The sequence below is a fragment of the Sorex araneus genome, chromosome 8 (genome assembly GCF_027595985.1).
Source record: "Sorex araneus isolate mSorAra2 chromosome 8, mSorAra2.pri, whole genome shotgun sequence".
Taxonomy (NCBI): Eukaryota; Metazoa; Chordata; class Mammalia; order Eulipotyphla; family Soricidae; genus Sorex; species Sorex araneus.
Genome location: NC_073309.1, coordinates 42,316,123 through 42,341,670, shown reverse-complemented (window position 1 = coordinate 42,341,670; position 25,548 = coordinate 42,316,123). Strand labels below are relative to the sequence as shown.

The 25,548-nt window shown below is 47.8% G+C and overlaps 1 protein-coding gene across 1 annotated transcript; it reads left to right on the top strand.

Annotated features, from left to right (window-relative positions):
• The first annotated feature begins 7,774 nt into the window (after nt 1–7,774).
• Nucleotides 7,775–13,642, top strand: LOC101551976 (galectin-4-like). The gene is made up of 10 exons (XM_055146417.1): nt 7,775–7,819; nt 8,108–8,196; nt 8,946–9,150; nt 9,956–10,090; nt 12,459–12,485; nt 12,582–12,620; nt 12,787–12,816; nt 13,076–13,164; nt 13,259–13,424; nt 13,499–13,642. Exons 1-10 carry the CDS (start codon nt 7,775–7,777, stop codon nt 13,640–13,642), a joined length of 969 nt encoding a protein of 322 aa, XP_055002392.1.
• Nucleotides 13,643–25,548: the final 11,906 nt, after the last annotated feature.

The window sequence follows — 25,548 nt, the reverse complement described above, 5'->3', positions numbered from 1 at the left end:
CCTGCATCAGAGAATTGACAGATGACCTTTTGTTCTCAATCTACAATCTGTTTTGTATGTGGTGAGCCTGCAGGGTGGCCTGACCCCAAGCAGAGCTTTCATTATTAAGGGCTTCATCCACCCCCGTCAGCCTACAAGTATAGACCCAGGTGGAGATGGGGATCACAAGCCTCACACCTGGAGTCCAACCCCCACCATCCCTCTCTTGGGCGGGGAGCATGTGCTAAACCTCTCTAGCGCTGACTCCCATCTTCCTAACTGCCTCCAGATGTTCCACCAACTTCATCATGGGAAGCACAGGGGACATAGCCCTGCACATCAGCCTTTCCATGGCCCAGTGTGCCATTGTGCAGAATACCCTATGGAGAGCTATTTGGGTTAGAGGAGAGGAGCATCTCCTACACCCCTTGGGTCCAGGGTAGTCCTTCGGTGTGAGTTCAGCTCTCCTCCCATAGATCTCCAAAATCTGTGTCTTTCCCCTTTTCAGTTCTGCCCATGTCCTGCAGCTGTCCATCTGTGTTGCCTCCCATAGTTTCCAGGTGTTTGCAGGGGTCAGCACATCTTTGATTACAGGCATTGTAGATTGGCCTTCACCATGGTGGATGTGTTGCAGATCACTGGGGGAGACAGCCTGTCCTACATCCAGGTCTGAGCTGCTCCTGGGGACCCACTGAGGAAGATCCCCAAGGACATGCACTTAAGCCACTAAATAAATGGCTGAGTTAGTGTTGGAAGGTGGTGCCGGACTCAAATACTGATAGTCTTAATTTCTTCTATCATGGTTACAGAAGATTTGATTTCTTGCAAACATAACAGTCATTTATTTTTATTCATGACTGATTTTGTGCAACTTCCTAGGAAGCATTCAGGGAGGAAACAAATTCTACACTGCTAGGACCCATATGTGGAGTTCTTCGGGTGACCTTCTTGGATCTATCTTGGCATTAAAATCGCCAACAATGATCTTGTAGGTGTGGTCTTCTTTATAGAACATCTCCAGTTCCATGTAGAACCTCTCAATTTCTTCTTCATCATAGTTGGAAGTTGGTGTGTAGACGACGAAGATAGAAACTGCAGGCAGTGAGCCACATCTATTAAAGCACAATCGTCCAATTCGGGTTGTTAGGCATTCGAATGAATCGATGCTCGTGGCCAAGTTCGTGTTGACAAGGACACCAACACCACCAACGCCTCTGTTGTCACATGTTCCGAGGAAAAATTCTTCTCCAGAGTCAAAAATGGTGTGATGTGATTGATGTCTCCTCGTTTCGGTCAGACCAATGATGTCATACTTGATCTTCTGTGCTTGCACCATCAGGTCCTCGATGGATGCTTCTGATGCCAGCGTACGTGCGTTGAAAGTACAGACAATCATTTTAGTCTTTCTTCTTTTTGGCAGCCTAGTTCGTCCCCAAGATTTTTTCAGCCTCTCCTTGCTCATCTTTCTTAACACTGCCGTATTGGGGGCTCTTTTGGTGACAGGTGAATGAGGCCAATTGTTGTTACTGTTGTTGGCATATTGAATATGCCACAGGTAGCTTGCTAGGCTCTGCCGTGTGGGCGGGATACTCTCGGTAGCTTGCCAGGCTCTCCGAGAGGGATGAAGGCTTTTAGGGCGGCCTCCAATCGCCCTTAGAGCTGTTACCATGGTTCACACCAAATTTAAACCTATCAAATATGGTGCAGTAATAATGGGTATTAAGTGTCTTATGGTGTTCGCACAGCCACAAAGCGGCCTCTCGGTCCAGAGAGCGGCCTGGAGCGTGGCGGTGGCTGGGTAGTGGATGTAGTGGAGTCAGCCAGTGAGGTATTTATCTGGCTTGGGTAGAGTGGGGCATCTGGGTTTGACCCCTCCCTTTGATGCCAGAGATTGGAGGAGGCAGACAGAGGATCTTGTTTCCAGGTCTCGTTGAACCTAGAGTTCAAGGTCACAAAGTTCTACTTACCTGGTTTTGCGGGGCTTGACTTGTGCATGAGGTTCGGCCCAAGTGTCCGGAGAGTGGCCTGGAGCGTGGTGGAATGGCCTAGAATGGAACAATCAGGGTGAGAGACTGTCTGAATTCATCTTGTCGACCAAGATCATCCATGGTAACTCACAGTTCCAGAAGGCCGAATCTAAACGTTGGACATGGGAGTCTCCCGGTGGACAGTTCCACAATGAAATTGACCACATCATATTCAATTAAAGGTTTTGCCTGACCAATGTCACTGTTGTCCCAAAATTCCAAATGTGATTGGACCACCGTCTCCTTCATGCAAAATTCTACTTCACAGAGCGGGGAGAAAAGTCTGAAAAATATAAGTCTACGAAGGCAACTCCCAGAATGACCACCAACTGGGAGCTCTTTGGCACTATTGCAGCAATGTGGGAAGATGCCATCCTTGACAACATCGACGAGGAATACAATGGACTGGTTCAGCCCCTCCATGACTGTGCGAAGAATGCCAAGAGTGAGAAAGCCACAAACAGACGCCTGTCTTCGGAAACTCTCGAGCTCATTTGTCAATGTAGCGCGAGCCTCAGGCAACCACAAGCTAATATCCGAGCTCACAAAGCTGTGCAGAGATGCAATAAAGGAAGACCTCAAAGAGAGAAGAGCATCAGTGTTGGCCAGTGCAGCAGAAGCCGGGAAAAGTATTTGCAATGCTCATCTGTCCTTCACCAACTACAAGACCGAGATGACTGCCCTCCAGCGTCCCAATGGATCTATCACATCTTCCAGAAAGGTGATGGAGAGGATTATTCATGACTTCTACTCGGATCTCTTTGACAGCCATGTCCACCTGCCCACGTACCAAATTCCGCAGGATGGATATGTTGTTCCCAACGTTCTCCCTTCTGAAATCCGACACGCCATTTCGTTGGTAAAGACACGTACAGCACTTGGTCCGGACAAGGTCAGACCTGAACACCTGAAAAATCTGCCGCCAGTATTTGTCAGTACATTGGCTCAACTCTTCACATGCTACCTGTCTGAATGTAAGGTTCCGTCTCAGTGGAAAACCAGTAGAACCGTTCTGTTAGAGAAGAAGGGAGACATCCACGACATCGGCAATTATCGCCCAGTCTGCCTGCTGTCTGTCATCTACAAGTTGTTCACTCATGTCATCCTGAATAGAATAGGCAGAACACTAGACGAAGAACAACCATGCAAGCAAGCTGGGTTCCAAAGGGGATTCAGCATGATAGACCATATCCACACAGTGACCAAACTCATTGAAGTTGCACGAGAGTTCAAGATGCCACTCTGTCTAACCTTCATTGACTTAAAGAAGGCCTCCGATTCTGTTAAGATGAGGCGGTCATCGAAGCCCTGGCCAAACAGGGTGTTCAAACTCAGTATATCAAAATCCTCCGAGAGCTGTATTGTGGATTCACCACCAGGATCTCATCATTCTACAAGGAAGTGATCATTGATGTAAAGAGAGGGGTGCAGCAGGGTGATACCATTTCACCGAAACTCTTCAGTGCCACCTTCGAGAACATCATGCAACGACTGGAATGGGAAGGAATGGGAGTGAAGATAGATGGTCAGCAATTACACCACCTCCGCTTCGTTGATGACATTGTTCTCATAACACCAAACATTAGCCAAGTGGCACAAATGCTGGCTGACTTCGACGGCGAGTGTGGAAAGGTCGGATTGCAGTTGAATCTCAACAAGACGATGTTCATGAAAAACGAACTGGTCCCTGAAGCTCCATTTGCTCTCCATGGAACGAACATCTCCGAATGCAGCAGCTATGTGTACCTGGGTCAAGAAATCAACATGAGGAACGACTTGGTGCCAGAACTGCGCAGGAGGAAGAGAGCAGGAGGAAGGAAGTGGAATGCCTTCAAGAGCATCGAAGAAGTGGTTAAGAGAACGAAGAACCTCCGACTCCGGGCACATCTTTTTGATTCCACCGTTCCTCCTGCACGGATATATGCCTCAGAGACCTGGGCCCTACGCAAACAGGATGAGAACGCTGTTAGGGTATCCCAAAGAAGAATCGAAGAACTATGCTGGGAATATCATGTCTCACTCAAGTGAGAGAAGGAATTCAAAGTTATGACCTCCGTCAATGGTCAAGAATCAGGGACGCTGTCTCATTTGCCAAGGCATCAAAAATCAGATTGGCTGGTCATGTAATGCGATTCAGAGATGACCGCTGGACTAGAGCTGTTACCGACTGGATTCCACGGGATGTCAGAAGACCTCATGGCCGCGCACCAACTAGATGGTCAGATTTCTTCGTCAAATCCCTGAATGAACGATTTGAGGCTCTTCGTGTGCATGGAGCAAACAGATATCATTGGGCTGCACTAGCACGCGACAGGGACAAATGGAGACGTTACTTGCGCCCGCTCGAGCAAATCGAAGATCAACGAGATAACAAGTGACAAGTGTGATACAAGGACCCTTTTGTATCTCAGGGGCAGGACATGGGCTTTCAGGTTCAAGCCCTCTAAGTCCAGCAGTATTGTGTGCCCTCCTGGTTGCCCGCCTGACCTCTGCCCATCGCAGCAACACAAAGGGAGGCAAAAAGGAATAACAGCCATCTCCAGGGTTTGCATGTGTGAGGGGACTCTCTGCAGTCGTGGGGTGTCCCCCTCCCTCGGTCCCTTAGTTTTCTGCACTGTTAGATCTCATTGTCTGTGCTCAAAGACTAGGCATGTCACTGCTCTATGAACTATAACACACAAAAAGAAACACAAATACAGCTCAGTTATTGAGATACCAGAAGAGTGTATTTAGCTGATGGGCCTGAAGTCTTTGAGTGACCTGGAATCAATCGATTTACATGGATTAATGTGTGTTAAAGCAGGTAGGATCAAAGCAACATTTTGGAGATAGTTGTCTAGGTGTTCACTGTACAATTGCTACTTCATCTTCTTCCTCTTCTTTCCTATCTTCCTCTTCTTCCTCTGATTTTAACTTCTTCATTGAATCACTGTGGGGTAGAGCATTATAAAGCCATTCATGATTGGATTTCAGTCATACAGTTTTCTTCATCTCTTATTATTATTACTACTACCACTACAATTGCTATTGCTTCTTTTCCTCTTTCTCCTCATCTTCCACACCTATCCTGTGACTCTGAGAGTTACACAGTACCCTTGATGGTGTTCACACGTCTCAATTGTTGCACCAATGGTCAGAGGGCCATGTGTGCCAGAATCTGGGTCAGCTGCATGCCTCAAATTTGCCCTAACTACTGTATTAGCCCTTGACTTCTCTCCAGACAATTTTTATTTATTTATTTATTTACTTTGCATTTTGGGTCACACCCAGCGATGCTCAGGGATTACTCCTGGCTCTACACTCAGGAATTACTCCTGGCGGTGCTGGGGGACAGTATGGGATGGCGGGGATTGAACCGGGGTCCACCCCATGCAAGGCAAACACCATACTCACTGTACTGTCATTTAGGCTCCTTGTTGAGTTGAATTTAACATGATTTTTGGTTTTGGTTTTGGGGTCACAGGTGGTGGCTCTCAGGGATTACTCCTGGCTCTGCACTTGATCATCACTCCTGACAGGACAAACTGGGATCCACAGCAAAGTGGGAATTCAGCCCTTCACTCTAGCCTCTGTGTGTGTATGTATATCTGTTTGTGTGTATGTATATATATACATATACATATATATGTGTTTTTGAAGAGGGTGACACCCAACTCGAGGACCATATCTGATATGGTGCTTGTGGGTCAGTTCTAATCATATTCTGGGGACAGTTCAGTGCTGGAGATAGAATCAGGGCCCCACATGCTTCTAGTTTCAAGGGGGATTGTGACCCACTGTGGAGTCTGGCTGGATCCTTTATCTGTATATGGACAGCGTGGGAAAAGGGGCCTATTCCCGGGGTATTAATGCCTCAGACTTCCAGAAAACTCTTCACAGATCAAAGAGTAATGCCAGAGCTTTGTTGACAGGGCTTTATGATGCAGCTTATGTGGCTAGAAGGGAACGAGATATTTGACTGGGATTTACCATTGAATGGGTTTCCGGTTTTTAAATAATATCTCTTCAAGGGCCAGGATTGGTTCACAGTTGGAAGCCTGCCTCTAGTTCTGGGGGAGAAGGCAATTGGGATAGAGAAGGAACCACCAAGTCAATGATGGAGGGATCACTAGGGATGGGAGATGTGTCCTGAAAGTACACATGATGGCCTCTTAGAATCTGTACTACAAACTGTGATGCCCCAAAGCAGAGAGAGACTAAAAAGGAAAGTGTCTGTCATAGACGTGAGGGTGAGGTGGGGTGGGTTGGCTGTAAGAATACTGGGGACACTGTTGGTGGAGGGATGGGTGTTTGAACATTGTATGACTAAAACTCAATCAGGAAAGCTTTGGAACTGTATCTCACGGTGACTTAAATTAAAAAATTAATATAAATAATGTCTCTTTCCAAAATAGAATTAGGCAGACAGACTAGACCAAAAAATAGTGAGCAGGTATTAACTCTCATAAGGAATGAGCTGACCTATCAGGAGTGTCCTGGGAATACTCTTTGAGAAGGTTTGGAAAGAATTTTTCCTGAGAAATTAGAAAGGAAAGTAAATTGACTCCAGTGTTAGCTAAAAAGTTTACTTTGGTTCTGCTCACATGACCGAGGGCTCCCTTGCAGAAATGTTTATCTTAACCCCTATGTCTTGCCAGAGCAAGAAACCAAAGCAGAATCCAGTGAGTGAGGAAGGGTCGAAAAGGGTTTGTAGCTCCTGTGTGATGCCAGAACACAGGTGGTTTATTAGACCCAGGATGGGTTAGGAAATAATGTGCCCACACTATTGCCAACAAGGTGATCAATCCCTTCTCCAGTAACATATACATTTGCACTGGGCAAGGACCAGAAGTCCTGGGTAAATCTTTTGCATATGCCCAAAGGAAGTGTCAAAGGAAGCATGATAAAGCTGAGGACCATCATGTGATGGGTAGAAGTTGTGGTGCTGGTTCCCTTGGGCTGGTCCCAATAAGGAACCAAGGCTGGTTCAAGTCCTGGGGAACAGAGAAGGGCTGGGCTCCTGATGTAAGCTATTTTTATTTATTGAGGGCAGGGGGGGTTGCATCACATCCAGTGTTGCTCAGGGCTAAATCCAGGCTGTGTTCAAGAATCAATCCTGGTAGTGCTTGGTGACCATATGGGATGTCTGGGATCAAACCCAGTTCGGCGACTTGCAAACCAACTGCCTTTTCTGCTGTGTCATGGTTCTGGTCCCCTTTTTCCTATTCTTACTGACACCAATATATTCTCTTAAAAGCTTCTCCTTTTATGTGGGGGCTCTTCAGCCTTCTCTGTGTGAAGTCGAAGTTTCTGTATCTATTGGTACTTCATTTGTTTACATTTTCTGACAGCTCAGTAGCTGCCACTTAAAGCGTTGTGATTCTCAAGCCTTTGGCAACTTAGGACCAGTGACCAAGCAACTTCCTAAGAGGCTCTTTACTAGGCCCATAGAAACAAGTGCTGTATTTATTTTATATAAATATTTATTTTAAATAAAGCTTTATGCTCCCCAACATAAGTGCTTTATTCTGTAATTCTTAGAGTGAGTACCCAATAATAAGACTGGAGGTGGGGTGGGAGTCTGTTTGCTGAGGTGCCCTGTGGGAGAAGAAGGGAGTTGAAAGATCTGAGCTAGGAAAAGGGAGTCAAGTGGCAGGGTCAAAAGATGGGGTTTCCTGGGAATAAGGAACAGCAAACCAGGAGAGTATAAGAGTCACCCTCAGTTTCCATGTGCCACATTCCCACTCCAGCAGCTGTCAGAAGACAAACTACCATTCCAGCATCTGAAGATGGTGTTCATGCCCGCACCTGGCTACCATCCCTGCTACAACCCGGTGAGATACAGACCCAGGTTCTGACCCCCACTCTCCAGGTCCCTCCCAGCCTGAAGCACAGAGGTAGCAGGGATCCAGGAACCTGCCCAACTGCTACACAAACCCTGGGATTGATTTACTCTCTCACTGACCCTCGGTGCCTAACACTCAACCCTCTTCTTCATACTGACCCTCACTCCTGGGGTCCCTCTGTCTTGTAAAAGGGATTTTGGGTGGGGCATCCCCAAGAAGAGAAAGTGCTACTTTGCACACATGACAACTGAGGCCGTTTTATGGGGTCTACTGTAGACGCTGCCCTTCTGCCAACCCATACCATGTGCCCTGAACGTCGGTTCATCGATCTACCTCCAGGGCATAGCCTGCAACGACATGACAAGGTAGGCATCCCCCATGAAAGCCAGTGGGAGAGGCTGCCAGAAGGTAGCACCTTCAATGGACCCCCTGGCCCTCAGCAATTACTGGAGAGACTAAAACCACCAGAAGAGGAGAAAAAGATGAAGTATAGACTATACTACATGGTGATAGAGACCAATATGGGTGCGGCAGAGATGGAGAGAGGAAGAGGGCCATGGCATTGTCTCTTAAGGGAAGGTTAGGGAGGATTACCTAGGTTGGAAAAAATCTGATCAGAGACTAAAGGAGAAGATGGGGTTCTGGGGTACTTCCGGCTTCAGGGCTTTGAGGGAGAGGAAAGTCCCAGGCATGAGGTGCGCTGCCATCAGGAGAAACTGGGATGCTCCAGTGCGTGATGTGCTCTGACTAAGGTACTCCTGGGACCTCTGGTTTCGTGGGGACAAGAGATATTGTTAGGGGAACGTGAAGACATCGGGGAAGCCTGAGCTGACAAAGCTGTGGATACTGGCACAGTCTGGCCCCCTGGTTATTCAGGTGTGGTTGGAGAATTAGTGTTGGAAGTTGAGGCTGTCAGTGAGCAAAAATTACGGTTCACTGCATCCTGGGACTCTAGGACACCATGTCCCACATCTCTTGGTCAATAGATCCCAGTACCTCTTCCTCCCTCACTGTCATCACAACCTCATTAGGTGGGACTAATCAGCTTCCTTGTAGCCCCTGCCCAGGTCCTCAGACTGGGAAGACTTGAGGAACAGGTCCTCCTGTCCCCCAGGTTTGCAGTGAACTTTGCCTTGGGGCCGAACCCAGGGGCCGACATCGCCTTCCAACTCAACCACCTCTTTGACAACTTGGCCAAGGTGGTCTTCAACTCTCTGCTGTCGGGTCAGTGGTGCGAGGTGCAGGAGGAAAGGAGGACGCTCTTCAAAAGGGGGGAGCACTTCGAGCTGCTGGTGATGGTCATGGAGGAGCATTACAAGGTCAGAGTCAGACTCTTCCTCTAACAGACTCTTTCCCTCAATTCCTCAGGCTTTCTTTTCACTTAAACTTATTCATTGTTCTGAGAGCCACACATGGTAGCTGGGGAGATCATGATGGGGAAAAGATCAAATCATCTCAGACACATAGCGTATGCCTGTGGGGTTATCTGCCATGCCCAGTTTTCTGCTTCCCTCCTTCCTCTTTGTGGCTATGACATGTAGGGTTGCCTCTTGCTTGCAGGCACCATGAAATGGTAGGGACTGGGGGCCGGGGTTGGGAGAATGTGGAGAACATGATTCAACTCAGGGTTTCACACATGCAAGACATGCGCTCTACTGCTGAGCCCCACCCCAGCCTAATGGCCCTCGTGTCTGCCTCCAAATTTTCCAGGGATGTCCAGAGGAGTTAGCCAGGTTGACACAGTCTGTGTTAGAATTAAACCTCAAAATTCAAACCAGGGTCAGGCTCAATGTTCTCCCAACCTCGCTCCTAGATCACCTTCTCCATTGGCTCTCATCTGCCATCTCTAGGCTGTTCCTCTTGCGGTGCCCAGTTGGTATGCAGGACTTCACTCAGAGTGTTCTCTCTCATGAGCCACCTCTCCACCAACTCAGAGCTGACCTTTAACTTCCAAATTGACCTTCGACCTGGGGATTCCTGAGGTCCTTACTCTGGGTCTCCAGCTCACCTCCCAGTATTGACCTCAAGTCAAAAAACCTCCCCGTTCACCGCTTCCTGTTTTTACTTTCCCCTAGGTCTCTCTGGGACTCATGACCTCTGATCTTAATTACTTTTGCCCTCCAGGTGCTGGTGAACGGAAGTCTTTTCTATGAGTATGGGCACCGGATCCCCTTCCAGCAAGTCACCCATCTGAATGTGGATGGGGACGTGACCCTTCAATCTATTAACTTCTTTGCCAGCGGTCCCCCCTACTTAGGGGTGAGTGGTGTCTCTCATTGTCTATTCCCATCTTTCCTTTCCTCCCATTGGTTGATTTCCAAAGTTGACTGGTGTGGATCCCTTAGCTGAGGGATGCAGGTGAGTCAGCAGTGACTGAAGTTCCATATAGCAGGATGAAAGAACTCTCCTGGTCCTGGTGGCATGTGGAATCTGAGCTCCAATGGAATCTCCCGATCCAGGAGTCTGACCTGGAGAACATTCTCCCCCTTAAAGTGTCCCAGCTGACAGATGTCCTAGTTACTGTCATACAAAAGCATCATAGCTTAGAAGGGCACCTAGGTTCATGGAGGTAGCTGTGTGAAAGGGAAATCAACAATTAAAATATACCTAAAGGAAATTGAGAATAGTTTTAAATGTAAGGCCTTGGGGGAACAGAGATAAAACAACTTGCCTTCCCCACGTAAGATCCAGGCTTGATCCTCAGCGCCCAATACCATCCTCTGTGCCCCATTAGAAATGATCCATAAGCACAGAGCCCAGAATTATACCAGAGCACTTGTAAGTGTGAACCAACACCCGAAAATAAATAAAAATAAGATAGAAGGCATAATAGGAAAAGAAGCAGGAAGAAGATGCAAAGGACTGGGCACAGGCCTTGTATGGTGAGACCTCAAGTTCAATACTAGCACTGGATGGCTCCCCACAGAACCGCTGGAGTAGCTCCCAGTATCACTAGGCCCAGGGGTTGAAGAGTTCAGCCAGTTTTGTCAAATATTGCTGGAACAGGATTGTCACTGTCACTTTCATCCCATTGTTCATCTATTTGCTCGAGCAGATGCCAGTAACTTCTCCTTTAGTCCTAGCCCTGAGACTTTAGCAACCCCTCTTTACTCGTCCTTCCCAACGGTGCTGCATTGGAGGCTCTTTCAGGATTATGGGAATGAGACCCATCATTGTTACTGTTTTTGTCATATCTAATACGCCACAGGGAGGTTTCTAGGTTCTGCCGTACAGGCAGAAACTCTCAGTAGCTTGCCGTGTTCTCCGAGAGGGAGAACTAGACTATAAGAGGACACATAGTCACAAATACGGCCACACGCTTCCGGGAGCTTTGTTTTATAGTCTCTAGATCTTGGGTGTTGATGGGATTACATGGTGCCAAGGGAAGTTTGTGGGTGTGACTGCATAGCTACTGGAAAATGGGGGGGTCTCGGGGCTGGAGAGATAGCACAGCGGGTAGGGCGTTTGCCTTGCACGCGGCCGACCCGGGTTCGAATCCCAGCATCCCATATGGTCGCCTGAGCACAGCCAGGGGTAATTCCTGAGTGCAGAGCCAGGAGTAACCCCTGTGCATCGCCAGGTGTGACCCAAAAAGCAAAAAAAAAAAAAAAGAAAAGAAAATGGGGGGGTCTGGATGGAGGAGGCCCAGTCCCGATCCGAGCAGGCTTGGATATCTCAGCCCCGGGTCCCGTACACTTGGGTTCCTCTGCTGGTTCCTTCATGCATGAGGCTTAGTATGTGGAGAGTGGCCTTGAGCATGGCTGCGGCTGGGTTCCAAAGGTCTTTGGCTGCCAGGGCTCTGTTCAGGGCGAGGAGGTAAACTCAACCTGCCCCCTTCCAAGATGCCCTCATGAAGACAGCCTGGAGCAGAGTCAGGAGTCTCTGAAACAAGACCAGGAACACATAAACATGACATGAGGACCTCCCTCAAATATTGGAGAAAAGGAAGAATGGAGAGAGCAAGAAAGAGAGAAGGAGGATAAAGGGAAGTAGGTGGAAGGGGAAAGGTTGTAGAAAGAAAAGACAGAGAGGTCATATATATATACATACATATATATATATATATATAGAGAGAGAGAGAGAGAGAGAGAGAGAGAAAAGGGGGAAGCACAAAGTACAGTGGTTTGAAGTGTGGTGGGAGTATCTGGTCCCAAGGACTCTAATACCTTCTTGGGAGGGGGAATGGAGGGAGGGACAAGTTGAAGTTAAAGATGAGGTGACCAGGGGTATGGCTCCTGACAGTTATCAAGGGCCCATGGTGGGATCAAATCCAGGCACCCTTGTATATGAAGATATTTGCTTTGCATGCATGCAGCCCATTCTCTTCCCAGCACTCCCTGGTCCTCTGAGCAATAACAGGAACACTCGTGAGCTCAGAGTTACGAGAGACCACCACCAAATCACCACGTGGGGTTCCCGAAACAAAAGAACTAAAGAAATTTCTCATTGAGCACTGGAGATCCCTAAACAGACCTAGCCCACTCCACTGATGAGCCATCTATTGTCACCTTTTGGCCTCAAGATTCCCATGAATGGTTATGTGGGGGGTTGACCTGGGGATGTCCTTCACAGCCTCCATGTCTCAGTTTGGGGTTTCCTCATCACCTCCTTCTCTTTGTGCGCACAGGTGCCCATGCCTCCCATGGAATTCTATGTAAGTACATGCCTGGGTGATGGATTCCCCCTTAAAGTGGCATTCAAGCCCGAGGACTCCAAGACTCCTAATGATCGTATACTTCTCTGTATATAGGGTCGTGAAATTGAAATCCTACCACCAGTAAATCTGCCTGTAAGTGGAAAGCCGTATGCCATGGGGAGAGGGGCTGAGAATGAGGGGTGTCCATGAGGTCAGCTCCCCAAGTTGTACTCACCAGCACCCCAAGGAACACTTGCATGTAATGATGTGCTATGAATGTTTGATTAATGTTCTGTATTCTCTCTTCCTCACTGGCTAGGCCATGGAGGCACCCCCAGTCTTCAACCCGGTAAGAGAGCCAGTGGGGGTCAGACAATATGAGGGGTGATCTCGGGCAAACACTCATTGATGGTGGGAACCCCTTCTTGGACGTGTCCTGAGAAGTGGAGTGGGCAGAGGGGACTGTGCAAGAGATGGAGAGTTGGGAGGTGGGCAAAGTAGAGTTGGAAGGTGGGCAAAGATCCCTAGCAGGAGTGGATACCTTGCTTTCCCAGTGGAGCTCTGGTTCTAACTTTGGTGACATGGGACCCCCTGTTCTCACTCCACAGCCTGTGCCATTTATGCGGAGACTTCAGGGGGGACTGATGACCCGCAGAACCATCATCATCAGGGGCTTCATCCCCTGTCCAGCATATAGGTACAGACCCCAATTGGAGGTGAAGTGTAGAAGTCTATTCTCCAAGCTTGGGGCACCCTGTAATGTACCCTATCTACTTCCTACCTACTCTCAGTTTCCAGATCAACTTCTGTGTGGGAACCACAGGGGACATAGCTTTGCACATCAAATCACGTATGAATGAGTGTGTCGTCGTGCGGAACACTTTCCAGAGAGGTTGCTGGGGGCCTGAGGAGAGCTGCATTCCCTTCAATCCCTTTGTTCCAGGACAGTACTTTGATGTGAGTTCTGCTCTCCTTCCCCTTCCCTCCAAGCTCCTGTCCCACCCCATCTCACACCCGCCCCTCTCCTGCAGCTGTCCATCCGCGCCAGCACCTATAAGTTCAAGGTATTTGCCAACGGCCAGCACATCTTTGACTACAGCCATCGCATGTTGGCAACCATGGTGGATATACTGGAGATCTGTGGGGATGTCGTCCTGTCCTATGTCCAGATCTGAGCTTCGCTGGATGTCGGGACCTTGGGAGATCCAGAAGGAAGGTCCCCTCACACACTTCTCTAAATCCCTGGGGTTGTTGTATCAAATTCTTTCAAATCCAGTTCATTTGATGTGTCTCCTCTGTAGAGGGCAGGCAAGCCCTGGTAGTCTGGCACCAACAAAATAAAGTCATGAATTTTAGCATGTCTGCTATTAAAACACAAGGTTCTGTAATACCTATGAAATTGTGTGTCACTCTGACACGCTGTGGTCACAGGAGCCGGCTGTGAGAAGTGCACCTCAATTTAGCCCGTTGCACACGGTAGTGGGCAAAAAGGCTTAGTGAGATGTTGTGTTTTGTTTTTTCTTCTTGGAGGGGGTCCTGTCTGCTCAACCATCCCCTGACACCACTGCTGCTGGAGGGGAGAGGGTATGGGAGAGGAGAGGGGCCCCTACTGGGAGACCAGAAGGAGGAGCTATGGGGGAGGGTCTGCCTACAACTGCTCCTACTCAGGCCAAGTATGCGGTAACCCCATCCTCACCCCTGCTTGCTCCCCAATTGCTCCTGGCAACATCCCATACACGTGCTCGGTCTCACACATCTAAGGCTGCACCAGGTAGCTTAAGGCAGGGCATGGGACCCAAGAGCAAACCCACACTTTCCCCAGTTATGTGCTCTCTTAGGTGCCTGCACATCTCTGCCCATCACAACAAAATGGGACTAACAGTCTTCTCTCCAGCATTTGCATGTGTGAGGGGACTCTCTGGGGTCATGAGTTGTCCTCTTCCCTGGTCACACAGTTCCTTACACTGGATCTCACAGTGATCTGCTAGGTCAAAGACTGGGGCAGGTGATTGGTCTGAATCTTCACAGAAAGGAAGAAGCATAAACACTGAGCCCAGTGAATGAGATGCCAGGGAGTTGGTAGTGCTAATGGGTACAAAGTCTTTGATTGACTTTGAGTAGGTCATGTTAGGTGATTTCATATGTATAAAGCAGGTAGAGTCCAACATGACCCTAAGGAAATAGTTAGAGGGTATCTAGTAATTAGTTGGACATGTAAGTGGACATTTTTTTATTGAATCACTTTGAGATTTACTTACAAAACTTTCATGTTTGAGTTTCAGTCATAAAATGATCAAACACCCATTTATGTCTGCCATAGAGGCAGGGGGAGGGTATACCTGGGATTTTGGTGGTGGGGTATGTGCAGTGGTGGAGGGCTGGGTGTTTGATCATTGTGCGATTGTAACCCAAACATGAAAGCTTGTAACTATCTCATGGTGATTCAATAAAATTTAAAAAATTTTAAAAAAAGGAAGTGTGAGACCTATTTCAACCCGAGGTATCACACACAAAAGACTGAGGTTGCTGCCTGTGGCAGCTTTTAGGAACTGGACACCTCAAGGGAGAGCTGTGAGACCTCTAGAGCACAACCATCTTGTGAGCACTGCAACAAAGCTGTGAGAGCACTAGACCCCGCCTTGCATGCAGGCCAGTTCAGTGTGAGCACTAGGGAAACATCCATGAGCACCACAGCCTGAGTGTGTGAGAGCCCCACAACTAAGCCTGCGGGCCCTGCAAGAACGTGTGCGACACAGCAGCCAGAGATGGGACTCCTGCTAGAGCCTCCAGTGAGCCTGTGTGCGAATCCTGGGCACAGACACAGCAAAGGGCAGGGGGCCTCCTTCATACTTACACTCAAACTTGAAAGGTGATGGGGTCGAGTACAGTGGGTAGGGCCCTTGCCTTGCATAAGGCCAACCTGAGTTCGTTTCCCAAAACCCCATATGCTTCCCTGAGCAAGTCAGGATCGGTCCAAGCACAGAGCCAGGAGTAACCCCGAGCACCTCTGGGTGTGGCCAAGAGCCCATTTTTTTTAATTAAAAAAATAACACATAATACGTGGATGAAAAAGACAGCAATAGGGATATCATGTTTCATATTTCCTGACTCCTTCTTGGATGGGATTACATTTATTTGAGGAGGGTGTCACCCAGCTCAAGGGTTACATCTGACATGGTGCTTGTGGCCTTGCCCTGGTCATGCACTGGGGACATTTGGTGCTGGAGATAGAACCAGGGCCTCACATGCTTCTAGTTTCCAGGGGGATTGGAAACTGTGGCATCTAGCCTGGTCCTTTATCTGTATATGGACAGTGTTGGCAAAGGGGCCTAATTCTGGGGTTTAATGTCTCAGACTTCCAGAAAACTCACAGATTAAAGAGTAATGCCAGTGTTAGGGTTTGATGTCGATAATTTCCACTTCTCCAAACCCGCACAAAGAGTTCAGCCAGTAATGCAACACATAAGCGGAGTTTATTAAGCCAGCTAGCTGGGGTCAAGCTTCTAGACACGCAGGCCCAAGCAAGACCCTGAGCAAGGGAAAAGCTGCAAGTTTTATAGTTAATGTTTATATCTGCTTACATCTTTATCCGCACGCACAAATTTTAATAAAAACGTAAGTGAAAATGAAAGTTTCATGATTCATTCATGATTCAGAAGTAATAAACAAGTAGTTACAGATAGGTGATCTAGACATGTTTTCAGAACATTCTGGCGGTTGCTCACCCTGCTTGCGTCTGGGTAGCTTCTGTGGACAGTGAATATAGTTATGGAGATAGTTATGAAACTATTTGCCAAGGCCGAGTTTTCAGCCCAGTTGTCCTTCCCTTGCAGATGGCCAGAGGGGAGAAGTGGGGTTTTAAGAAAAACAAAAAGCTTTAAAACGTGAAGCAGGAACCAGGCATGATGGAGTTGCTCCTGCCCTGGTCCGTGTCCTACACTCCCCCCTTTTTTGTTTCAAACTGAGGAATTATCCTCAGCCACAGGGTCATTAGTATTGTTGTCTGAAAACCACAAACTGTGCTGACTTTATTCCACCCTTAACAAAGACCACTAACTTGGTCAGGGTGCAAGGGATCCATGGTCAAGAACAAAGGCAGGGGTACTTGAATTGGCAAGGTGGGAGGGAAACAAGCAAAGGTTACATGCAAGCAAGCCAAGTATTGTTGGGTCCCCAGTATAGGGCGCTTCTAGCAGACCTGGGGTATAGATGCTGGGAGGCCACTCTATAGTTCTGGTTATAATAGGCTCGGTAGGTCCCTGAACAAACACACGTCATAACTGGCAAAGGCCAAGGTTAATTTTACCTGCCTCAATATCAAAAACTACCCAGTGCCAAAACTGGGGCAGGTAAGGAGCTCACTCCACAGCCTGCACTATGAGCCTACAGAAACGGAGAATACCCCATGCCCTTCCCATGGTTCCTTTAAATCACTTTCATCAGCCTTATCTTGAGGAGGTCATCTCCCATGGTCTGGACATGCCACTGGTTGTCTGGTCATTCTGGTTGTTCTATCTCCAAGGGAGAGGCAGCTTTTTGATTCCTTCCTCTTTCAGAGCAGCTGGTGTGTTCAGGAACATGGTGTGAGGACTCTCCACCAAGGTTCAAGGGTGGCAGTGTTATGTCACCTTATTCAAACCAGATCTTCCAATGCATATGGATGAGGAGTTCACTCTGCCAGTGTGCTTCAAGCTCCCATGGACCCGGGCCTTACACGTGTAAAGGCTAGTAACAACTGGGGAAGAGAGAGATCATACATTCTGGCCTACACTTCCTTTTCAAGGCTAAGTTGGAATAGTGGCAGTTGACCCAAAAGAATTTCAAAGGAACAGAGTTCCTCTCTTAATGGGGTTCACACTCACAATAGGGCAATCGGGATTTTCAAGGCTGAGGGGCTTCCTTAATCTATCTATCTACTTCATATTCCCCTAGAGATTTCACCACCTTTATTTTTTTTTTGTCATTATATGGACTTAATCAAGATTCAAATTTTATTCATTCCAATTCTGGGGCCATACCAGGTGCTAATCAGTATATATTCCTAGGTCTATGTTTAGGAGTAATTCCTAAAAACTCATGGGACGATGTGGTGTGCCTGGAATTCAAACCAGGGTCAGGAATATACAAGGCAAGTAAGTACCTTACCTCCTATCATCTTTCCTGGCCTTGAATTCCAGTTTCTGTCAAACCTCATCAAATGCTGCCTGGCGATAGATCTAGTGATAACACTTTGGTAGAGTATTTGTTTTGCACATTGGAGGTCCTGGATTTGATATCCAGTATTACACACACACACACACACACACACACACACACACACACACACACACACACACACAGTATTACACATTAACTATATGCAGGCTATTACATGTAAGTCAAACTTTTCAAAAAAAAAATTAACAAATCTGACAGCCCAGGGGCTGGACTGATAGCACAGCAGGTAGGGCATTTGCCTTGCACGTGGCCGACCCGGGTTCGAATCCCAGCATCCCATATGGTCCCCTGAGCACCGCCAGGGCTAATTCCTGAGTGCATGAGCCAGGAATGACCCCTGTGCATTGCCGGGTGTGACCCAAAAAGGAAAAAAAAATCTGACAGCCTAATATTGTCTTTCCCATGTATTTTCTCACACCAAGGATACTGCCTCAGTGGCAACAAACTGGGTCATAAACCATGTAGGGATTACAAATCCTTTTTTCTCTCCTCCATTCCTGGGTATTAATGCCTTCTGGTATCACTGAACAGTTACATGTATCCACAAAAACTAATGGTTGAGGGGCCAAGCAGTAGCACAGCTGGTAGGGCATTTGCCTTGCACACAGCCAACCCGAGCTCAATCCCTGGCATCCCATATGGTCCCCTGAGCATCACCAGGAGTAATTCCCAAGTGCAGAGCCAGGAGTAACCCCTGAGCATCACTGGGTGGATTTCACCACCTTTAATCCTTAGAGGGAAAATGGTCCAAGTTCCATCTTCTGGAGCTGCTGAGTTAGGCAGGTGGACTAGACCAGGAAATAGTGAACAGGTGTTTGCTTACATATGTGATGAGCTGCCCTATCAGGGAGTGTCCTGTGAATTCTCTTTGAGAGGGTCTGACAATAATTTTTCCTGAAATTTAGAAATGGTGAGACCCATGGCCCAAATATTGGGCAAAAAGTTTGACTTTGCTCCTGCAATTCTTACAATGACCCAGGGCTCCCTTGCAGAGATGGTCATCTGTAACCCCTGTGACCTACCAGGGTGGGAAACCAAAGCAGAATCCAGTGAGTGAGGAAGGGTCGAGGAGGGGCTCTGGTTTCTGTGTGATTCCAGGACACAGTTGATTTATTAGACCTGGGGCTGGGTAGGAAACAATGTCCCCACACCATTGTTGACAAGGTGAACAGTTCCTTCTCCTGTTATATGTACATTTGCATCTCGAACAAGGACCAGTGTCCCTGGGTAATTCTTTTGCAGGTGCCCAGGCTGGTGTCAAAGGAAGTGAATTAAAGCTGAGGTCCCATTTGATGGGTATAAGTTGAGTTGTTGGTGCCCTTGGGCTGCTCTCCATAAGGCACCGAGGCTGGCTCTAGTCCTGGGGAGGTGAGAAGGGCTCCTGATGTGTTATTTCTGTTGTTTATTTCATGCTCTTATTTTCTTTTCCCCCGTTCCTGCTTTTTCGTTTTCCTCCTTGGCCATTTCTTCTCTGGTACTGAATGTCTTGGAGGTGGTGTCCAAGAAAACCAGAATGGGGCTTTTGGTCCCGGTCTAGTTTGGGTACCTTTTATCTACTATCTGATGAGACTTGACTCTAAGTGTATGTTAGATTGGCTGCTCTCCCTCTCAGGATTTCAGTTTTTCTCACTGCATCAGAGTTTCATCAAAGGGACATGAAACCCAGTGAGATTCTCGGCAGGGACTTGAGTGATCCCCTGCCCCTTTCTGGAGTTGACTGGTTTAACTCCTGTGTATTTTAGGCCTTCCAGGAGGTGAGTGATCCTATGATCTCTCCTCTCCTTTCCTGACATACCCAGCTAGTAATTGCACTGCAGCTGTGTCTGGAACTGCTTAATGGCCATTGCAGGAAATATTATTTGCTTATTTGCTTTTTCGAGGTTGAAGGAGGGTATTGGGGTTCTACCACTGCTCGCCCCTAAGCCAGGGGCAATTGATTCCTTTCCTCATGGGTGCAAAAAATGGAAAAAAGGACTATAGAGTTTTTGCCAGATCAATTCAAGAGCTCTAGGTAGAGTCAGAAACTCCCCAATGACATGGCTGGGATTTGAGTGGAAAGATCCCAATTTGGCTTCAACCTTGATTTGCTTAAATAAAAAGAGGTTAGTTTCATATAAGGCAAAGCAAGCAAGGCCCAAAAAGAACAAGGAAGTTTATAACTCATGCCTGCCCATCCTCCCTCCCTTGAAAAAGTAGGATTCAGGATAGTCACTAACATTTGACAAACTAGATTACAGTTGTCAATTATGAGATTGTAAGGGGAGAGAAAAGAGTGTTCTCCCTCCCTGCTCTCTCTCTCTCTTTCTCTCTCACATTCTCTCTCTCCCTATCTCTCTTTCTGTCTCTCTGAGTGTGTGTGTCTCTCTCTCTCACACACACACACAAGAATTCCCCGATGCTGATATGCAGAGGTGACACAGTGAAAAAGAGTGAACATCTATGTAGAATTGAGCATTTTTAATCACAGAAGCTCAGAGAAAACCGGTGAGAGCAGTCAGTGTGCACGGCATAGGACATCATGGAGCCTTGGTCTCACCTCCACTGTCAGGCTTCTTCCTCTAGAGAACCCTCTTCGTGGCTCAGATGAGTACCCAGTCTTCCTAGGGCAAGGGGAATCCTGCCCTTTTTGATTGTGAAAAATATATATTTACATGTTGCCGCGGTCCGCGCAGCCAACTTGAACCTCGGCTGGAGAGAGGGAATGAGAGTTGAGTGGGCTAGGGAGGACTGCATGCAATATATGGCATACAGCAAGTTTATTGAAATCCAAGCAGGTTTAGCAATAATCAGCAGGTTGCATAAGTGGCATAAACATTATTAAGTGGTGAGAGCATCTTTATTTTTGCCAATCTTACTTGTTTTTCGGTTCCTTCTCTCAACCTTGAGAAACATGGGAAAGCAGATGTGGCCTTGAGCATGGCCATGGCAGACGCGAGCCAATCCTCCCTTCTGCCTTCTCTCGAGTCCAGCTGCCAGAGCATGGTGGCCCTTCAACTTTTCTCTCGAGGCAGGTTGCCAGAGCATGGTGGCCCTTTGACCCCCTTTCCAGGCTGGCCGCCAGAGCATGGTGGCCCTTCGGCCAGCCACCTGTCAAGGTTGGCAGTCAGGGGATGACTCACCCTCATGCCGCGTTTCTCCATACTCATTCCTGTTTACAGGAACTAAGGCAGGGGGTGCCTAGGCCCCCTCCTCACCCAGTCCCTGTTTACAGGGACAGAGGCAGAGGGTGCCCAGGCCCGTCCCCAACATCATGGAATGATTTTTTATCTTGACTGCTGTGGGAAATGGTGAGAAAAACCAAGAGTCCAGTAAAATAAAGATGATTAAGTGGACCAGATACTAATTTACACTAAAGCACATGTTAATATTTTTATTTGGTGGAGGTGGTTGCATCACACCCAGCAATACTCAGGGCTTATTCCAGGCTCAATAATCACTCCTCGGAGTATACTCGGGGACCATATGGGATGCTATGGATCGAACAGAATTTGAATGCATGCTAGGCAATTTCCTTTTCCGCTGTGCTATGGCTTTGGGCCCGTTTTTCATATTCTTACCATCACTTTTATATTCTCTTGAAGATGCTCTTTTTCTGAGGAAGTCTTCAGCCTTCTCTGTGGGAAGACAGAGATTCTGCATCCGGATGGTGACTCACGTTTACTACATTTCCTTACGGCTCAGTAGTTGCCCCTCAAAGGGTTATGATCCTAAGCCTTTGGGCTACTTTAAGGCTGGTGACTAATCAAGATCTTGAGAAACTCATTACTGGATTCACCTACTGAAAATCCCAATATCAGCGCTTTATCGCGTACTACTAGGAGGGAGTGCCAAGATTGATGGGGGAAATGTAATTCTGTTTGCTGAGGTGCCCTGAAAGGGCCACCAGCTGCCAGGGGCAAGGGTGGGGCTTACCGGGAAGAGAAAACAGCAAACCCAGGAGAGTATAAGAGTCACCCTCAGTTGCCATGTGCCCTATTTCCACTCCTTGTCAGAAGACAGACTGCCATTTCAGCTCTGAAGATGTCGTTCTACAACTGCTACACGCCGGTGAGATACAGACAACAGGAGGGGGAGTAGAGGGAGGGACAAGTTGAAGTTAGAGATGAGGTGATCAGGGGTACAGATCCGGACAGCGATCACGGACCCATGCTGGGGTTCAAACCCAGGGACCCTTGTATATGAAGATGTGCTTTGCATGCGTGCAGTCCATTCTCTCCCCAGCACCCCTGATCCCCTGAGCAATACCAGGAGATTTCTAGCCAGCACTGCGAGGAACACCTGCATGTAGTGATATGCTGTAAATGTTTGCTGACTGCTCTGTATTTTCTCTTCCTCACTGGACTGGCCATGCAGATATTCCCAGCCTGCAATCTGGTAAGACAGCCTGTTGGGTCAGATTATGTGAGGGATAATCTCGGGTAAACAAGGAACCTCCTCAGGGCGTGTACTGAGGAGAGGAAGTAGAATGGGCAGAGAGGGCTGTGCAAGAGACGGGAGAGTTGGGAGCTGGGCAAAAACCAGAGGAGGAATGAGTACCCTGCTCTCCCAGTGGACCTCTGGTTCGAACGTTGATGACATGGAACCTCGTGTTCTCACCCCACAGCCTGTGCCATATAGGAAGAGAATTCAGGGGGGACTGATGACCTGCAGACCTATCATCATCATGGGCTCTATCCCCTGTTCAGCCTGCAGGTACAGACCCCAATCAGAGGTGGAGTGTTAAAGCCTATTCTCCAAGCTTTGGTGCACCCAGTAATGTACCCTAGGTGCTAACTCCCTTTCTATCTACTTTCAGTTTTGTGATCAACTTCAAGGCGGGAACCACAGGGGACATAGCCTTGCAAATCAAATCGTGTATAAATGTGTGTGCCGTGGTGCGGAACACTTTCCAGCGATGTGGCTGGGGGTGTGAGGAGAGGTGCATTTCCTACAATCCCTTTGTTCCAGGACAAAACTTCAAAGTGAGTCTCGCTCTCCATCCCCTTCCCTCCAAGCTCCTGTCCCACCCCATCTCACATCTGTCCCTCTCCTGCAGTTGTCCATCCAAGTCGACAACTGTAGCTTCAAGGTATTTGCCAACGGCCAGCACTTCTTTGACTACAGACATCGTATGTCGCCTTGCATGGTGGACACACTGGAGATCTGCGGGGATGTCGTCTTGTTCTGTGTCCAGGTCTGAGCTTCACTATTTGCTAGGACCTTGGACGATCCAGAAGAAAGGTTCCCTAGCACACTCCTCTAAATCTTTGAGTTGTTGTGTCAAATTTTTTAAATCAAATTCATTTGATGCTTTTCCTCTGTAAAGGGCAGGCAAGCCCTGGTAGTTTGGCGCCAACAAAATAAAGTCATGATTTTAGCATTTCTGCTTAACCTACAATATTTTGTAAAACCTACAAAGATGCAGGTCGCTCTGATATGGTGGTCACGGGAGCTGACTGTGGGAGCACACGTTAGTCTGCCCGTTGCACACTGTGGTGAGCAAAAAGACTTAATGAGATATTGTGTTCTGTCTTTCCTTCTTGGCTGGGTTCTGTCTGCTCAAACATCCCTGGCACCACTGAGGTGAGGTGACTGAATGTTAAGGCTCACTGCTGGAGGGGAGAGGGGATGGGAGAGGAGAGGGGCCCCTCTGGGAAATCAGAAGGGGGAGCTATGGGGGAGGGGCCACCTACAACTGCTGCTGTTCAGACCAAGTCTGGGGAAACTCCATCCTCGCCCCTGCTTGCTCCCCAATTGTTCCTTGCAACATCCCATACATGTGCTCAGTCTCACACATCTAAGGCTGCACCAGGTAGCTTAAGGCAGGGCATGGGTCCCAAGAGCAAATTCACCCTTCCCCTGATCATGTGATCTCTCAAGTGCCTACACAACTGTGCCCATCACAACAACAAAAAGGGGCTAACAACCTGATCTCCAGCATTTGCATGTGTGAGGGTCTTTCTGGATTGTTGAGCTGTCCCCTTCCCTGGTCACATGCTACGCTGCACTGGATCTCACAGTGTTCTGCCAGGCACATCAAAGACTGGGGCAGGTGACTGGTCTGTGAATCTTTACAGAAAGGAAGACGTGCAAACACTGAGCCCAGTGAACGAGATGCCAGGGAGTCTGTAGGGATAATGGGGACTGAAGTCTTTGACTGACTTTGAGTAGGTCTGCCAGATGAGTTCATATTTATAAAGCAGGCAGAGTCCAACATAAACTTAAGGAACTAGTTCTTGGAGGGTATCAACGTGTAAATGAACAATTCCTTTTTTTTCTTTGGAAAGGAGGTGGTCGTCACACTTCGAGACGCGCAAGGGTTATCCCAAAGTTTGTGCACTCAGAAATCACTCCTGGAGGTGCTCAGGGGATGCCAGATCTCTAATCAGAGTTGCATACATGCAATACAAGTGCCCTAACCCCTTGATTACCTCTCCAGACCCTGAGCAATTCTTTTTGTTGTTGTTGGGCTCTAGGTGCTGTTCAGAGGGCATATCTCTAGGATGGGAACAATCACAGAAACAGCAACCTCTGCATTCTAGACAGTACCTCTTTTTTCACTCCTGCACACCCCCACCCTCCAACCCATACATGTGCTCAGTCTTTACAGCAACTTACCTTTATACACATTATATATTCTCAACCCTACCTTGTTTCTTCTGATTGGTTACATGCTATAAGGACATCAGTTTGGAACAACCAATCTGACTTCCTATGTAAATGAGGGTGTGGGGTGATGATGGTACAGCCAGACTGCGCATGGACTCCAGTGGTTTTATAAAATGATACCATGTGTCATTATGCATGGGAGGTCTGTAGGATGACCAATCGGCTCACATATGCAAATTAGGGTTCTAAGCCGATCCATCCAAAACCTGCCCATCTCCCGACCCCTCTTTTGGGGTCCTCTGTGCTCACTTCCTTTGTTTTTTGCTTTGTTTTGTTTGACTTTGGGGCCACACCTGGCAATTCTCAGAGGTATCTCCTGGCTTCCTCTGGTAGTACCAGAGAAGAAATGGCCACGGAAAAAAACGAAAAAGCAGGAACAGGGGAAAAGAAAATAAGAGCATGAGATAAACAACAGAAATAACACACCAGGAGCCCTTCTCAGCTCCCCAGAACTAAAGCCAGCCTTGGTGCCTTAAGGAGAACAGCCCAAGGCAACAACAACCCAACTTATACCCATCAAATGGGACCTCAGCTTTAATTCACTTCCTTTGACACCAGCCTGGGCACCTGCAAAAGAATTACCCAGGGACACTGGTCCTTGTTCGAGATGCAAATGTCCATATAACAGGAGAAGGAACTGTTCACCTTGTCAACAATGGTGTGGGGACATTGTTTCCTAACCCAGCCCAGGTCTAATAAATCAACTGTGTCCTGGAATCACACAGAAACCAGAGCCCCTCCTCGACCCTTCCTCACTCACTGGATTCTGCTTTGGTTTCCCACCCTGGTAGGTCACAGGGGTTACAGATGACCATCTCTGCAAGGGAGCCCTGGGTCATTGTAAGAATTGCAGGAGCAAAGTAAAACTTTTTGGCCAATATTTGGGCCATTGTTCCCACCATTTCTAAATTTCAGGAAAAATTATTGTCAAACCCTCTCAAAGAGAATTCACAGGACACTCCCTGATAGGACAGCTCATCACATATGTAAGCAAATACCTGTTCACTATTTCCCAGTCTAGTCCACCCGCCTAACTCAGCAGCTCCAGAAGATGGAACTTGGACCATTTTCCCTTTAAGGATTAAAGGTGGTGAAATCTCTAGGGGAATATGAAGTAGATAGATAGATTAAGGAAGCCCCTCAGCCTTGAAAATCCCAATTGCCTTGTTGTGAGTGTGAACCCCATTAACGAAGGAACTCTGTTCCTTTGAAATTC

What these genes read in the sequence shown, in the direction of transcription:
- LOC101551976 (XM_055146417.1), top strand. Translation starts at nt 7,775, where the DNA reads ATGGTGTTCATGCCCGCACCTGGCTACCATCCCTGCTACAACCCG. An exon ending in CACCCCCAGTCTTCAACCCG is followed by an intron (nt 12,817 to 13,075) that starts GTAAGAGAGCCA and finishes CTCACTCCACAG; the next exon opens with CCTGTGCCATTTATGCGGAG. An exon ending in ATCCCCTGTCCAGCATATAG is followed by an intron (nt 13,165 to 13,258) that starts GTACAGACCCCA and finishes ACCTACTCTCAG; the next exon opens with TTTCCAGATCAACTTCTGTG.